At 41.8% G+C, this 16,638-nt stretch overlaps 1 protein-coding gene across 1 annotated transcript; it reads left to right on the top strand.

Moving 5' to 3' along the window:
* The first annotated feature begins 10,033 nt into the window (after positions 1–10,033).
* Positions 10,034–14,118, top strand: LOC120108750. Its single transcript, XM_039122458.1, has 7 exons — positions 10,034–10,303; positions 11,165–11,590; positions 11,776–11,872; positions 11,991–12,054; positions 12,129–12,448; positions 12,733–12,807; positions 13,474–14,118. The coding sequence occupies exons 1-5, from the start codon at positions 10,034–10,036 to the stop codon at positions 12,334–12,336; spliced, it is 1,065 nt and encodes a 354-aa protein (XP_038978386.1). The 3' UTR covers positions 12,337–12,448; positions 12,733–12,807; positions 13,474–14,118.
* The last annotated feature ends 2,520 nt before the right edge of the window (positions 14,119–16,638 follow it).

The raw sequence follows: 16,638 nt of genomic DNA, 5'->3' as shown, positions 1-16,638 counted from the left end.
GAGGATGAAGCTGAGGAAGCTGGGGAGCAGGGGATCTTTGGATAAGGCTTGGGATTTGTTGATAATACTGAACGGTAATGAAGGGGATATGAGAAGTTAAGTTGTTTTGTCAACGGAGAGGAGCTGCGGGTTGTGTTTAGAGATGGAATAAGGATGGGTTGAGGCTTTGAGATCCGTGCAATTAGATGATATAAGAAACAAATAATTGAAGAGATTTTATTAAAATCGGATCATGTGGAAAAAGAGTTGGGTGACTGAATCAGAGGGTCTTGATTTGCGGGGTGCATATGATTTGGATTCAGGGATCATCCCAAATAAGTTTGACTTGACCTGCATTCATTAGGCTTAATCATTAAATAATTAAATCAACTCGAATTTTCTCTGATAATTATTAAAATGCAATGATGATGGTAACACATATTTTATGGTTAAATTTACGAAATATGTGAATTAAAATAATGATAAGTGCTATGAATAAAAGGTTAATTTATGCATTATTTAGCACTTATCACACCCCCAACCTACATTTTGCTAGTCCTCAAGCAAAATAAAAAAAAAAAAACTAACTCACTTTCGCAGGAATCGCGATTGCATTTACCGTATGCAATAAGGTTTTAAACCCCTAGGTGGCCCTAGTGGACGAGTTTTGTCTCGTGAGGGTTTCCGGCTCAGATACCCACAAACTGTTGTCTCTACCTAATGAATTTGTTTTATTGCTTTATAAAATCTAATTTCAAATGCATAAGTGCTAAAAATTTCAAAAGCACACAAAGTTTTAATTACTAAGTCAGCCCAAATCCTAGGTCAAGATGCAACTTAAGTTGAAGTCATTAAGTTTCCGTTAGAGAGTTGTAAGGCTAATTTATACTTGGGTGCTCGGTGATGTCTGGACCATACACAAGCTAAGGCTTTAGATTCTCCAAAATACTGCTAAAGCTAGTAGTTTCCAAGAATTGGTCAGATAAGACCTAATCACTGATTCAAAATCATTCTACCTTGCAGGATTTCGAGAGTTGTGGATATTTACTTTAATACCTCATGGGCTTTATCTGTAATATTCCAGTTTACTCAAATTTTTACAACGACGGCTTTCACACTATCGTCTTTTTCAGGGTCAATATTATTTTCTCCTTTTTTTTTATTTTTTTTTATATTTTTTATTATATTTTTTTATTTTATATTTATTACGCACTTTTACTCTTGTAATGATTCCTCCATGTAACGAGCATTCAGTCAACACTCCCACACCAGATGGCATAAGGTGTTAGGCATCAAGACTCCCCTACGAACCTATGCTCAGGTTCCTCATTACAAGCCCGCTGACCTTTGACGATAGGTAGCCCTTTTTGATGTACGTGACTAAATTCATTTTTTTTTTTAACAATAAATATGGGATAATAGTGAATTAGATAGGAATGATTCATCAGGACTCAAGGTTGCTACTAGACTTAGCAACATAATGTTGAACCTAATCCTTAGAAGTGCAGGCCATGTGTGTTGTGAAATTTCAAAGTAAAAATTATCTTACAACTCGCTAAAAGAATATTGAATAAAAAGAACTCAAATTGACTTACTCCTGACTAGTTATTGGGCTTATTAGATTTTATATACTTTGTGTGATTATCATTTCAGCACTAAAGCATAGAAATTAGGTTTTTTTTTTTAAATTCACTTTTTTTTTTAAATTCACTTAAAAATGTGAAAATGCGAAAAATTTCTTCAAAAATAAAAATTTCTTCAAAAATTTCAAAAATTCGAATCCTATACCCCCCAACCTACATCAGACATTGTCCTCAATATTTTTTTTTAAATATTATATTATTATTTATTTTTTTTTATTTTATTATGGACGAAAATATGATGCATATATGGAGGATAGAAGCATTGTACCGTAGTTGCATCAATAATATGAGGGATCCTGTTAAAAAAAAAAATACGACAAGAAAATATGCAAAAATAACCTACGAGAATTGGGTTGCCTCCCAACAAGCGCTAAGTTTAACGTCTTCAGCCAGACGCAGTGCATCCTTATCAAATCATACCGGGTTCATGCGGGGTTTTCCAAGGAAGAAAATTTGTGAAAGACTGATTATTGGGTAGGAAGTTGACTGCTTCTATGGCCTTGTCTATATCAAAGTTAGAATGGGCCAAGCATGTTTTCAGAGGGTCATCTGCTAAAATATAAGGAAAGGCTTCTTCTGCAAGATCGTCCATTTTATCTATTAGGAAGCACTCAACTTCCTTTGCAGGTTGATCAGAGGCACGAAATATATTTAACTTGACCTTCATATTTCCAAAGGATATATTCATCACCCCAGTTCTACAATTTATACTCGCATTGGCTGTAGCTAAAAAGGGACGACCTAGAATCATAGGGATCTGTTTCTTAAGATTAGGCACAGGTTCCATATCAAGGACGATAAAATCGACTGGGAAATAGAATTTGTCTACCTTGACTAGGACGTCTTCAATTGTTCCTCGTGGTATTTTTACAGATCGATCAGCCAATTGAAGGGATACCGAGGTTGGTTTTAACTCACCTAACCCAAGTTTCTCATAAACTGAGTAAGGTAAAATGTTGACATTTGCCCCTAGATCTAAGAGTGCTCGATCAATGAAATTATTTCCTAAGACACAGGAGATGGTGGGAGCACCAGGATCTTTGAATTTCGGTGGGGTGTTGTGTTGGAGAATAGAACTCACTTGCTCAGTTAGGAAGACCTTTTTAGGTACATGTGTCCTAGATTTTCGCTTTTGGGTACAAAGGTCTTTGAGAAATTTGGCATAAGATGGAACTTGTCTAATAGCATCAAGAAGCGGGAGGTTGATTTTGACTTGTTTGAAAACCTCCATCATCTCCTCTAGTGAAGTTTCCTTTTTGCCAAAGGGAGAGGGTGAATTAAGAGCTTCAGGAAATGGGGTCCTTGGGATATGAGTTTTGGCAGAAGGTGGACTAGATGAAGAAGAAGAAGAAGGTTTTAGATTTTCATGTGATACATTTTTCTTCTCCTCTTTTCCTTCCTTATTGTTTCCCTTCCCAATCGTATTGTCTACTACACGTCCACTCCTTAGGGTAGTCAAAGCATTGGCTTGCTCATGATGAATTGTATTTGGTTGATTTTCTTGAGCCATGTATTGTCCCCTAGGATTACTCACTGGTTGGCTTGGAAGCTTTCCTTCCTCTCGCTTGTTCAGTGCATTAGCTAGTTGTCCCATTTGGGATTCTAGCTTGGCGATAGATTGCGTGTGAGAGTGCACCAATTGTGTAATGGTTTCCAAACCTTGAAGGGAGGTCAACACTTTCTCCTCAAAGGCTGTGTTTCTTTGGGGTGAAGGAGGAGTGTGTTGAAATTGAGTCAAAGGACGGTAGGGATTAACATTCTGGAATGGTTGAAAGTTTTGGGAATAAGGCTGGGAAGTATTGGAAGTCTGCTGCTTCCAAGAGAAATTTGGATGGTTGCGCCACCCCGGGTTATAAGTGTTAGAATACGGATCATTACCCGGTCGGGACTGTGCTTGGGCAGCATTTACTTGTTCTTGCACAAATTCGGGGAATTGTGCTGCCGAAGGGCACTCAAAGACAGTGTGAGATGGACTAGAACAGAGAGTACATACTTGTGCTTGATGAAAGTTTGGAAGCTGTTCTCTAGACATTAGCTGGTCCAATTTGCGGGATAATGCATCCACTTTCTCAGATAGACCTATGGACTGGCTAACTTCAAATATGGTTCCTTTTCTTTGAGAACTCGGGGGTGCTTGACGAGCGGAGGAGGCATGGTGGAGGGAATTTTCATTGAGGTTCTCAAACAATTGCCATGCCTCATGTTCACTTTTAAGCATGAAGGTACCCCCACAAGAAGCATCAACCATCTAACGGTTTCGTTCAGACAACCCGTCATAGAAACATTGCACTAATTGCCATTTGGGTATTTGATGATGCGGGCATTTTCGGAGTAAATCTCTAAATTTTTTCCAAGTTTCATGGAATTCTTCCCCATCAGATTGGGAGAAGCTCGTGATAGCATGCCTAAATTGGTTTGTTCTTCCTATGGGAAAATATTTCTTTAGAAATTCATGTTGCATTTAAGCCCATGAAAGAATTGAATTGGCTTCTAATGAATGTAGCCACTGCTTAGCTCTATCCTTAAGGGAAAAAGGAAACAGCCTAAGTTTCAGAGCATCATCAGTGAAGTTCTGAATTTTGACAGTAGTGCAGATCTCAAGGAACTCATCCAAATGTTTGTATGGGTCTTCATTATTGAGTCCATAAAAAGAGGGAAGCATTTGGATGACACTAGACTTAATTTCAAATTGCATAGCAGCAGTGGTATCAGGTAGTCGGATACAAGATGGAGAGGTATAAATGGAAGGAGTGAAGTACTCTTTTAACCGTTTGGGTTGCTCTTCAGCCATCTCGACAAGTGGTGTGGATCCTATGGTTCTATAGGTCCGGATTTCAACTCGAAGGATCCTAATAGAACGCTCTATTTCAGGGTCAAAAGGTATTAATTCAGGAGACCTGGAACGACACCCTAGCATACACTAAGACTCTTCTGATTAGTCAAATACAGTCAAGCATGCACTAAAAAGAAAAACACATCAATTCCTTAAGTTCACCCTAAAATCACTAAACAGCTCCTAACTGGTTTGAAGAGGGCACCTAAGCCTCCAATCCGGTCTAATGACTGAGCTGACCAGGTAAGCTTCCAGGTAAGTGGGGGGGTCACGATGCGTTGCAAAGGTCCCACTTAAAAATCACTTGCCTCGAACAGATGAACTGTCTCCCTTAAAGGGACAAAGCTTGCCTAGACATCAACTAAGCCACAGAGCGAAATTGGTGCAACTTTCGGTGATCTTCATCCTATTGAGCTCGAATATCCCTAGGGGCCAACGTCTAATTGATTTTAATTAATGTGATAGCTATGTGATAATTGATTCCCTAATTTGGGCAAGAATCTGGTGATGAAATCCAGTTCTTATCTTGTTGGGGTGATTGCCCTTACTATGTGCGGATTAATTGGTGTATGTGTATCAAGCATGCATTCACACTTTTGCTGAATTTAAAATCAAACAATCACCACACAAGGAAATTTAAATAAGAAAGGTTTAGATGTTACCAAAGGGAATTTTCCAGCAATTTTTTTTTTTATTTTAAAGCAAACCTCTACAGCCTCCCTTTTCCAGCAGTTCTCTTTTTGATTGTCCCAGATGTCTTCTTCGATTCCTGATTAAATAACACCAAAATCAAAAATTAGTAAGAGAGAAGAAGGAGATAAGGAAAGTAACAAAAAAAAATAGAAAATATTTTTATTTTACTTTAAATATATATATATATTTTTTTTGAAAGTTTTTTTTTTTTATGAAAAGGAAAACAACTATGCTAGCAATCCCCCGCAACGGCGCCAAAAATTGATAGTCAACTTTAAAGACCACGCAATAGCACGTATCTAGTAGGACAGTGATTACGGGTATCGATCCACAGGGATTGGGGTATAGTTGTTTTTTCTTTAAAAATAAAAATATTTGAAAAAGAGAATTTGTGAAGACTATTAAACTAAGCAATTTAATAAAAGAAAATGCAATTAAAAGGGATATCAGTTTAAGAGAACCTAGGGCAAGGAATTCACCACTAACATCGGAACAAGGATTAATTATATTTTATTTCGTTCTTGGATTAACATGCAAATTGGCTACAAGCCTAATAAGCATTGAAATAAAAATTCACAAAAGTAATTTGGGCATAATCCATCTTCAGTTGGCATGAAATGTCTACCCTAATCTAAGGTGGTAGCACACTGCATCTTCCTTAAGCATGGACTATCTTATATTTACTCAGTGATCATGAAGAACAGTTGTACGAACATCATACTTAAAATCACATAAATTAAATATGATTCAAAAGAAGATATCCATTAAAAACAATAAGTTCATACAACTCCAAGAACATAAAATAAAATATAAAACCCATGTCCCTGTGTTAGGGCTGCATCCAGCCCTAGAGAGGAGATCAGCCCTGCATGGAGAATTGAACAGCTGCACTGCAGGGGGACTTCATAATGATTGGCTCCTTCCTCCCGTCGGCTCTCTCCTCTCTTCTCTATCTCCCGTGAGAACTTGGCTTCTCCCCTGTTCCGAAGAGATCCTGGAACTCGACCCCCAAAGCTTGCCTTCCCCGGTTGCACGTCTGGGTTTTTATAGGCTGCAACCTCTCTCTCTTCTTCCGCGTTTCACATTGCGATAAGGATGGAGGAACGGTTTCTGTTTCACGGCAGCGGGCGACGTGAGCGTTAGGAAGAAATGCTTGATTTTTGGAAAGATAAACTTCTGAGATGCAGTGGATTTAGAAGAAGCTGAGAGATGCGGATGTTGGGTTCGGTTGAATACGTGGACAAAGACAGATTACGATGGGATGAGAGTTGAATCTATTGGATGCAGGGGATGCCGTGAAGCTCGGTGTGCTTTGATTGAATTTTATCCCATGGATGTTGGAAGCTGCGAACGGAAGGATAGTTGGATTGAATCAGAAGAGGATATCCAGAAGATAATCTATAGAATAAATCTAGAAACGTTGGGAGGAAAGCTGGAACTCATTGGATTCATCTCGGTTGGGTGGACTGTTAACATTCTGTTATGAAGTAGGGGAATCCGAAAGGGAATTTGATTGTTGGGAGCTTATCCGTGGAGGGGGAAGCGATTGTTTTGATTTGTGATGAAGAGGAGATGATTTAGGAGTAGGGGATGTGAAGGAATCGGCTGATTAGTTGCCATTTGTTGGGAGTTTTGCTCTTCACAGCTGAAACAGGGGATTCAGTTCGAATGGGATGAGGGCTGGTTGGTTGATCTTGTTTGGGAGGATCTCGGAAGAGAATGAGAGCTTGAAGATCTGGGATTAATCCAGAAAACTGTTTGGTTGACGATGACGTTGGGATCATTTGGTTATGCTGCCGTTGCTGAGGTTGTTTGGATGATGATAGGAAGGCTGGGAGCTAGCGGAATCTAGTTGGGAGGAATGGGAAATGCTTGGCTTGGACGCTGGGACTTGGCTGGGAGGAGCTGGATCTTATCGTGGGTCACGGGAGGATGAAGCTGAGGAAGCTGGGGAGCAGGGGATCTTTGGATAAGGCTTGGGATTTGTTGATAAATACTGAACGGTAATGAAGGGGATATGAGAAGTTAAGTTGTTTTGTCAATGGAGAGGAGCTGCGGGTTGTGTTTAGAGATGGAATAAGGATGGGTTGAGGCTTTGAGATCCGTGCAATTAGATGATATAAGAAACAAATAATTGAAGAGATTTTATTAAAATCGGATCATGTGGAAAAAGAGTTGGGTGACTGAATCAGAGGGTCTTGATTTGCGGGGTGCATATGATTTAGATTCAGGGATCATCCCAAATAAGTTTGACTTGACCTGCATTCATTAGGCTTAATCATTAAATAATTAAATCAACTCGAATTTCCTCTGATAATTATTAAAATGCAATGATGATGGTAACACATATTTTATGGTTAAATTTACGAAATATGTGAATTAAAATAATGATAAGTGCTATGAATAAAAGGTTAATTTATGCATTATTTAGCACTTATCAGTAGTTCCATTGTAGGGCTCCACTTTGGGCATTTTGAACCTCAGTGGGGCCGGCTCATCCTCGATCTAGCGAGAGAAGGGGGACTTGGTGGTAAACTCAAAGTCGCCCTCGTGCCTTGCTTTTCTACTGTGAAGCGCTTCAATCTGGTGCTCAAGGTTCTCGACCTTCCTGTCAAGCTCCCCGACCTGGAGGATTGCCACCGTAGTCTGCTCCGGCTCGTGACGGTCTGGGGCTGACTTGGCTTCTGACAACTGCGGCCTTCTGTCCATGCTCCTCCCTAGCAATTCTCTTTGAGGAGATGCCCGGGCTGAGCCTTGGCGACAACATCGTTCTTCATTGTTGGCCCTCGAGGAGCCATGGAGGTTTTGGTCGTGGGGCACCGGTCCGTTTGGAGGAAGCACTGGCTGGACCTAGGCCTGCAGAGGCGGCACAGGTGGGGCTTCCTCACGTTGTAGAACTTGGACGACCACGGCCAAGGCTTGAACCTGCTGCACCAGGATGTTGAACTGTTCCGGCTGGACTTAGAAAACTGGATAAGCCAGAGATGGCGAATTCTGGACAGAGTGTCCAGGACATGGTGGGAGATGTCGAGAGGCGTTAGAGGCTCTTTTGCTTCTCAACTTCATGGCCACGGCTCGAACCCTTCCTCTAGCGCCAACTATTGCTGGAAATTAGATCCGGGGGCGACTGTCAGCTGAGAAGGAGAAGCTCCGGCGTGAGATGGCGGGTGGTGGTCCGTCGGCAGGCGGTGTCCTCCAGAGGGCCTGCAAAGAAGCCGGTGGCCGGGATTTCTGGCTCTGGCCCTCCGATGCCTAAGTCAGAGGGAGCAATGTATAAGATGAAAGGAAATATGTCTCAGGAGTTTCAGAGTCCAACCCTTCTAAGATGGAGAGGCTCCTCTTTTATAGAGGGGTATAGGATTACCTGTGATGTGACGGGGCGAACGGATTACCGTCATGATTGAGCATGTCGTATGAATTAATGCACGATCGTATGAATTAATACATTGCCATAGGAGATCAGATTGGAACCAACGAGTCGTTGTGGCTGATCGGATGTAGTCGAGCGGGTCAGCAATGCCATGAGTTCCCCCAAAGCCCGCTGCTGCAACTCCTTCTTTATCTTTTCCCCTCACGTGTTAACAAGCAAGTTGGGTGCTCTCCCTTAACGTGGTAGGACTCTGTTGAGATTGCATGCACATTAATTGTTGAGTGAGCCAAAGATCTGCGGAGGCCATACGCATTGATTGTTAAGTGAGCCAAAGATCTGCGGAGGCCATACGCATTGATTGTTAGCAGTGGTAGCAGGGCATGGTCCTTGGTCGAGTTGCAGAAGGATGTGACCACGGCGGGTGGATTGGTGAGGTTAGGCTTCTGAGGTCGAGAGCTCCGAGGTCGGGCGCCAGGTCGGGAGCTCTAAGGTTGAGCGCCTGATCGGCGTCCGAGGTCGGGCGCCTCTGAGGTCGAGCGCCTAGTTGGGCGTCCCGAGGTCGGGCGTCTCTGATCACATGCTGGCGATGTGCTCACATGCTATGGGATGATTTATATTCCCCCAACACCCCCAGATCAGGTTGGTCAGATAACAGTGCCCGACTGCTAAGGTCAGTCTGAGCCAGGAGGATTCAATGGATCAGGTAAAGATCAAAAGCGGCCAAATCTAACTAGAGCTAAAGTAATGGCCGGTTTACCGTTCGGGTGTCAGGACGGTATAGTGTCTCCAAACTGGGTCAACTTGGATCCGAGCAACAAGAATTAGAAGGCTTACACTTGGATCTCCGAGCATGTTTAGAGAGAGAAAAAGAAGAGGAGAGAGAATCTTAGCTTAGGTCTGGATTTAGTCTGATCCTAGTCTTAAGGTTGGTCCGAGTGGTTTGGATCGACCATCAGAGGAAAGGTCTAGACCTAGTCAGAATGTAGGCTTGTTTAAAAAGAGAAAGAGATACACGATCCAAGGTTAGTTAAGCTTTTGGGCTTGATCCACTTAGTTAGGTCCACTACAGGGAAAAGAGGATTTAACGACATGGTTTTGCCGACGCTTGCTGCAAGCGTCGGCAATGTCCCGCAGAGCGCCAAAAATAGCCGACGCATTTTAAAAGCGTCGGCAATAAACGACGCTTGTTAGCGTTGTCGTAGAGTTGGCCTAAAACGACGTTTATTAGCGTCGTTGAAAACCAAACCCGCGTCCGCCCCCCTCCTCCATCCTCGATCGACATATCAAGCCCTCCTCTGCCTCCTCCTCCCTCCCCTCCGGCCTTCTTCTGTTGCAAGAAACCGGTTCTTCCTCTCCCTCCGCCCGCACCCATCCCGCCTCCTCTCTCTCTCTCTCTCTCGCTCTCTCGCCCTCTCTCGTTTCTTCTTCGCCCCGATTCTTCTCCCTTCCCCCCTCCCGTCGCCTCAATTCTTCTTCATCCTCTCCCTCCGAACCCCGCATTGCCTCCCATAAAAAATGACCGACGCCGAGCCCTCCTCCCCCTCCTCCGCCGCCTCCGCCGACTTTTCATGCGCCGCCGTCTGCTCCACCTCCGCCACCGCGGCCGAGGCCAGCCCGCCGCCGTCGTCGGTGTGCTCCGCCTGTGGTGGCCCCACCGCCTCCATCTCCTCTGCCGCCGGCCGCCACTTCCTTGGCTTCGTCGCCGATCTCTCCCACTCTGTCCGCGGCCGCAAGATCTCCGCCACTTTCCTTCTTTCAATATTCTGTGCCTTTATCATGAATGAGGTCTGATTCAGAAGAATTACTAACGTGATCTTGTTCTGGACCATGTTAATGCAGTGCAAATGCTTTTATTGTTTCCAAAAGATTAATTCCATTCGTTTTATGGATTTTCCTGAAATATTAGGTTTATGACAAAATTTTACACATAGAGTGTGACTTCTATGACTGTGTGGCGAAATTGTTGTCTAATTAGCAGGATTTTCTAATGACCAAATTATGCAACGCACTGTGATGGTCCCTTTCTACAAAAATCAGTTTTGTTATTTTAAAAATTTTTGGAATATGGTTGCAAATTTGGTGTTTGGCAGACTGCTATGTGATTCAGGTTTGATCCCAGGCAAATGCGAGCAGATCACATGTAGTTTTATAGCCTAAGTTAGATACTTTTTTTTTTTTATCATGCTTGACGATTCCTTTTATGACAAAAAAATTAAGGTTCTGTCTCTCTCAATGGGTAGTTTCTACACATTATAGAAGATTAGTGTTATTTTGAGTTATGCTGGAATGTTGAAAGGGGAAGACAGATATTATTGCTAGTATATATGCAGAATACAATACCTTTGTTTGTTCCCACATTATATTTTATCCTTGGGTATCATAGAGAACAATATCTAATATGTCACAGTTGTTCTGAGTTGTATCTGGGCAATGTGTTGAGCTGGTCCTTAAGTTTAGAATGGTCAATGAAATAACAACAATTATTAAAGCATATTTGACCTGTACGTATATTCTCTTTTAGTTATGCCTACTAATTATTTCCTTAGATCAAGTTTTCTTAAATCTTGGGTCTACTGTTTCTGGAATTTCTTAGGGAAGGCATCTTTTATCCATCAAACTTAATAGTCCTCGTGAGACATGCGATAGTGCAGAAATAATCATTTTTATGATGAATCTCGAAGGGTCAGGCTGAAGTCAACAAAAAATGTATTAAACATTTCTAAGCTAAAAAAAAATGATCTATCTGCAGGATGTTTAGAACATGAAACTTGCAAAGTCTCCTTCGCACCTGATAAAGGATTTGTAGATGCATCTGCAAATTTGTCTCCAGAGTTATGTGTTGAAGATCATAGTACACTTGGAAGCCTTGGATTGTCTATTGAAAGGTCCTTTGAAGCATTCCGTCCACTTCAAACAGGTAATATCAGTTCTAATAACATCATTTCAGATGGTGAAGCTGTGGCTGCCGCATCTCGGAGACCAGCTTCCTTGCCTTTAGAACCTACTCATGTAAGAGCGGGAGGTGATCTGAAGTCATGTGATCCTGCCGTTCTTATTTTAGATGAAAATAAGGTATGCGAGTACGCCGCACCGATGTAGCAGGATTGTAATGTATTCCACAATTTGTTTTCTTTGCTAATTCTGAGTCGTTATATCTTTATGTTAATTTTTATGTCTTGAGTTGGTTATCCAAGATACAAAAATACGTAGAACTTCTTATAATTTATACAGAATTTATTTATTTATTATGTCTGAAGGATGTGGAAGAGCCCTCAAAAGCCAAGGAACAACTTGAGAATATTTTTGTTCCTGATGACTCTCATATTCCTGTTTCTACAGCAATGAAGCATGATGGTATGTTCTCATTCTGGACAACGAGTACAGTTTTTAACCAAATGACATCCACTTCTGCAAATGAATCCTTATCTGCATTTCATCATATTAACGCAGGTCCCTTCTTATATTGATCAAGGGCCGAAGAGACCATCACCCCCATACGAAGCCAATCCTGTTCGAAGATGGCTGGAATTACTCAAGTATTTCTATAAAATCCTACGACCCTCATCGAGCAGTTTGTTTATACATCAAATTTTGCATTGAACTGCTGCAGGTGCGCACAGAGGAAGAATTGGAAGATGCCATTACGAAGGCCACTGAGGAGCAGAAAGACAGCTTGTGCTTTATTGAGGTCATGGTGCATAAAGATGATACAAGCAAGGAGCTCCTGGAGTGGGGATCAAGAGTCTCGGCAGCCAACAGTCGCCCTCCAAATCCACAATAGCCTGTTGAGTTCGCCACAAAAATCTGGTTACATGTAATCGCTGCTAGGGAAAAGAACGTCTGTGTCAGAATTCGAAAAGGCAGGGGTTCACTCGATGAGAGGGAAACTGCTTATGCCCCTTTTGTTCCTCAAGCAGTTCTTCCTTCGAGGTACTGATTTACTCACTCAGCTCTTATTAGGTCTCAAGAAGTCGTGAATAATGATTGTCAGTCATGTATGTTTGTCTTTTTTTTTTTTTTTTTGGTTGTGCGAAGCTATTTAACATAAATTTGATGTATTCTCATGAATTTTCACCGGTAAATAGTAGTTTTCATAGTAATTGGTATATTTTCAATGCTGCATTTCTGCATATTACAGTATCAATACATGATACATTGCGATCTTTGTGCCCTGCTGATCATCTGATTGCTGTAGCCTGGTTATTTTTGTGCAGCTATACTGCTAGAGAGAGAGATGTTAGTGCTGATAAAACATCTGAACAGCGTGCTCTGCTTGTGGAATCTAGAAGGTGAGAAATCTTTCTATTTTAATCCTTTGATGCATAATGATTATATAGTTGAGTCCGTTTGTAAAATTGCCATGCTTGGCACAAAAGACTGTAGTACTGATATTTAAACACTTCTAGATGTTGTGCCAGGTATTATCTTTTTGACAAGATTCTCTTTAAGTTAATTGTTCATATCAATCATTATATAATTCATTTTACTACATTTAGCTTCTAATTAGATGAAGAGTTAGGTCTCTCAACTACATTTAATATTTATTAAATGGATTTTAATTCTTTCTGCTGATCCTGAAAAGTTGGGTTAGGTCTTGTATGGCTATGAATGCTCCATCTTTTTGACCCCTGTTCCTACTCCCCTTTTCATTTCCATTATTTCTTTGTGCCACTGAGTTATATTTCTGGTTTCATAAAAATATACTAATTGGACCTGGCTAGTATCATATTTTTAATGGTAATCAAACCCATGAAATCATCAATATAGTCCATATACTACATCTTAGCTGGAATGGCCATGAGATCCGTGTTCTTGGAGTATAGTTTTTATTTCAGTTCTGTTTATTTGCTTAGAATATGAATATATATATATATATATATATATTGTGGGAATTGGTGTTTGTTCCTGGTTAGTAATTGTCACTTCATCTATTCACCGACATGTGGAGCCACCAGAAACAGGTTGTAGATCTGTGTATCGGAAGAGCCGTGTGGCAGCAGTTTCTTCAGAGCTTATCTGTCCTCTCACTTGCAGCCCATTCCCTTCTGTTGGCATCCCCTCCTGCACCTGCGACGATGACCCATGCCCAACACTCGAACCTGAAGGAGAAACTCAAGCACAATCCCCTTGTCACTCACGGAGCGCACCAAACGAGCTGGACAAAATGGAAGAGCAGAGATTTGATAGAGCGAGCTGCTCAGGTATCTTCTGGAATAGAAGAAGCTGCCATAGAGAACACCAATGCAATTCAGAGATAAATGCTTGATTTGGCTTTTGCTTGTGAATAATCCAGTTCATAGAATCGCAATGAGAGAGATGACTGGCTATTGTTTTTTTAGTGGCTTGCCCCATTATACATCTTCTGTGCTTCAGCTATGTATATGTTATTTGCTTTCTCTTGGTATTTCAGTAGTCAGCTGCAGCCTCCAAATCTTTCAGGTAATTTGAAGGTTAGGATTGATGGTCTTGTAGTTTGTTGTAAATTATTGTATCAGGTCCATGCCTTTATTTGTTGGCAAATCATTGGATTTCTGATTACATTCAGTAATCAAACCAGCAATAGTTTCTTATCACTTAATGTAGCAAGTTTGAGTTGCCTATGATTTGCTATTTTATTTGGAGTGGGCTTATTATGGTGATGTGTTTTCCCTTACAGTTAATCTGTTTTCTTCGACTGTGATTATATATACTTCTGCATGTTTGATTCACACCTATGATCAATGGTGAATACACATGAGTAGTGTTTCTATTGATGCGGTAGACATTATGTTGCTGGAGAAATGCACTCGAAGCTGAAACGAAATTGCTATATGCTATATGCAACCTCTCTTCCAGCAGAAAAACCTATATGCAACCTCTCTTCTAGCAGTTTTATTTAGCAACCTCTCTTCAAGAATAACAGGGGCCAGGTACCAGGCGACCTCTTGTTTCTTCTGTGTCTAATGGAATAGTTCTCCTCCATCGTACCCAGTTTCGTGATCTAACGCATCCAAGGCTCGTCAGCATTTAAGGAATGTAGGCTTATTATTACTACATTTGGTATTGGCTAATTGTTAGGGGTTTATATAATGCTGTGTTTTTATAATTTGCATTCGTATTTTTATTTTTTTAAAAAAATAGCAATCCCGACGCTTTAAAGCGTTGGTAAATAAAAGTTGTGGCACGCCTACGCCGACGCTAGAAAAGCGTCGGCAAAAATACATTTACCGACGCTATAAAGCGTCGGCAAAAACAAGGATTTCCCGACGCAAATGAGAGCGTCGGCAAAAATGATATTTACCGACGCTTTAAAGCGTCGGCAAAAACAAGGATTTCCCGATGCAAATGAGAGCGTTGGCAAAAATGATATTTACCGACGCTTTAAAGCGTCGGCAAAAACACAGAATGTCATTTTTGCCGACGCTTTCCTTAGCGTCGGGAAAGCCTTGTTTTTGCCGACGCTTTCTCTTAGCGTCGGCAAAAACTTTTGCCACTCTAGTATCGCCAACGCTTTTGCGACGCTTCTGTTTGCGTTGCGGAAACTTTAGCCGACGCTTATAAGCGTCGGTAAAGATTAGAAAAAGCGTCGGGAAAGATGAGTTTTCTTGTAGTGGTCCAATCGGAGGCTTGGCCTATTTAGTCCGGTTTGACCAAAATTGGAAAAAGATATTTGGCCTAGGTTGCCTGGATCAATCTGGTCCAAAATGAACGGACTCGGCCGACAATGGACAAATAGGGCTCAAACGGAATACGACCCACAATAGATGAGCAGGGCCCAAAATGAATAATCACAGTCCAAAATGAATACGACCTACAGTGGACACGACCCAACAGAGTGAATGGGGCCCAACAAGTGTACGACCCACAATGGGCACGACTCAATAGGATGAACAGGGCCCAAACTCGGCCCATAATAGACACAGCCCAATAGAGTGAATAGGGTCCAACAAAGCTCAAAAGGTATACGGCTCACAATGGGCACAACCCAACAGGATGAACATGGCCCAACTCGGCCCACGATGAACATGGCCTAATAGAGTGAATAGGGTCCAACAGGACCCAAACGATATATGGCCCACAATGGGCACAGCCCAATAGGATAAATAGGGCCCAAACTCGACCCACTATAGATATAGTCCAACAGAGTGAACACTACAACAAAAATAGTTTTTGCCGACTCTATATTGCCGACGCTAGATAAAAGCGTCGGCTAAAATTTTTCTCCCCACAGTAACCGCCGACGCTTCTAGGAAGCGTCGGCAGAAAAACATCTACCGACGCTTATAAGCGTCGGCTTAACGGAAAAATACGACGACGCTTATAAGCGTCGTCGGAGTTTACCCCTCCCACAACAAAACCATCTACCGACCTTCTCCCTCCGCAACCCTAAATTCGTAGCTAGCTCACGCCGACCGACTCCCAGCTCCCTCCTCAACCCTTTTCACCGATCTCAGCCATTCCCTCCGCCGAGCGACCCCAAATCGCGTTCCTCCGCCGCATCTCCTTCCCCTCTTCCCCCTCTCCGTTGGCCTCCTCTCCGTGGACATCTTCCACCTCCTCCGCCGCAGAGCACTCACGCGGCGTTTGAAGTTTGGAGCCGGTAAGGACGGGGATAAGGCCAGGTTTGGGATCTTGTTCTCTTGCTTCGATCTTTAAATTTTGGATGTTTTGGATTTTCCAGCCCAGCTAATCAGAGTTGATTTCGAGAAAAATACATTGAGGATTGCGGAGCTTGTCTATAGAAAAATCAGACACTGCCGAAGCTTTTTAATATATATGAGTAGTTAATTTTTAGATCAGTTAATGCATATGTAACTAGAATCAAGTACTTGTCCTGGTTTTGATGTTCTGTATAAGCTGCAAGCACAATATGCTATGTCACGCCCCGGATCCGGTTCCGTGACACGGCCGTGCTATTGCCGACTATCGCCCACAGTAGCACGCAGCCTCATACAGGGTAACAGGTAGCCAAAAGGATTTATCCTTATATATATATATTAAAAGTTTGCAGTACAACCTTCAAGTTTGAAAACCAAAAATACAGAACTTCTAGGCTATTCATATGTACAGAAGTATATAAGCTTCTCCAAAAATACGAAGCTCTATAACAAAATAAAAACATGTCTGATGGCGATCACTGG

The sequence above is a fragment of the Phoenix dactylifera genome, unplaced genomic scaffold (genome assembly GCF_009389715.1).
Source record: "Phoenix dactylifera cultivar Barhee BC4 unplaced genomic scaffold, palm_55x_up_171113_PBpolish2nd_filt_p 001527F, whole genome shotgun sequence".
Classification (NCBI taxonomy): Eukaryota; Viridiplantae; Streptophyta; class Magnoliopsida; order Arecales; family Arecaceae; genus Phoenix; species Phoenix dactylifera.
This window is presented reverse-complemented; position numbering and strand designations above follow the sequence as displayed.

Coding starts and splice junctions, on each gene's coding strand:
- LOC120108750 (XM_039122458.1), top strand. CDS start 10,034: ATGACCGACGCCGAGCCCTCCTCCCCCTCCTCCGCCGCCTCCGCCGAC. Junction 10,304..11,164: donor GTGCCTTTATCATGAATGAG/GTCTGATTCAGA, acceptor GACATGCGATAG/TGCAGAAATAATCATTTTTA. Junction 11,873..11,990: donor TACAGCAATGAAGCATGATG/GTATGTTCTCAT, acceptor ATATTGATCAAG/GGCCGAAGAGACCATCACCC.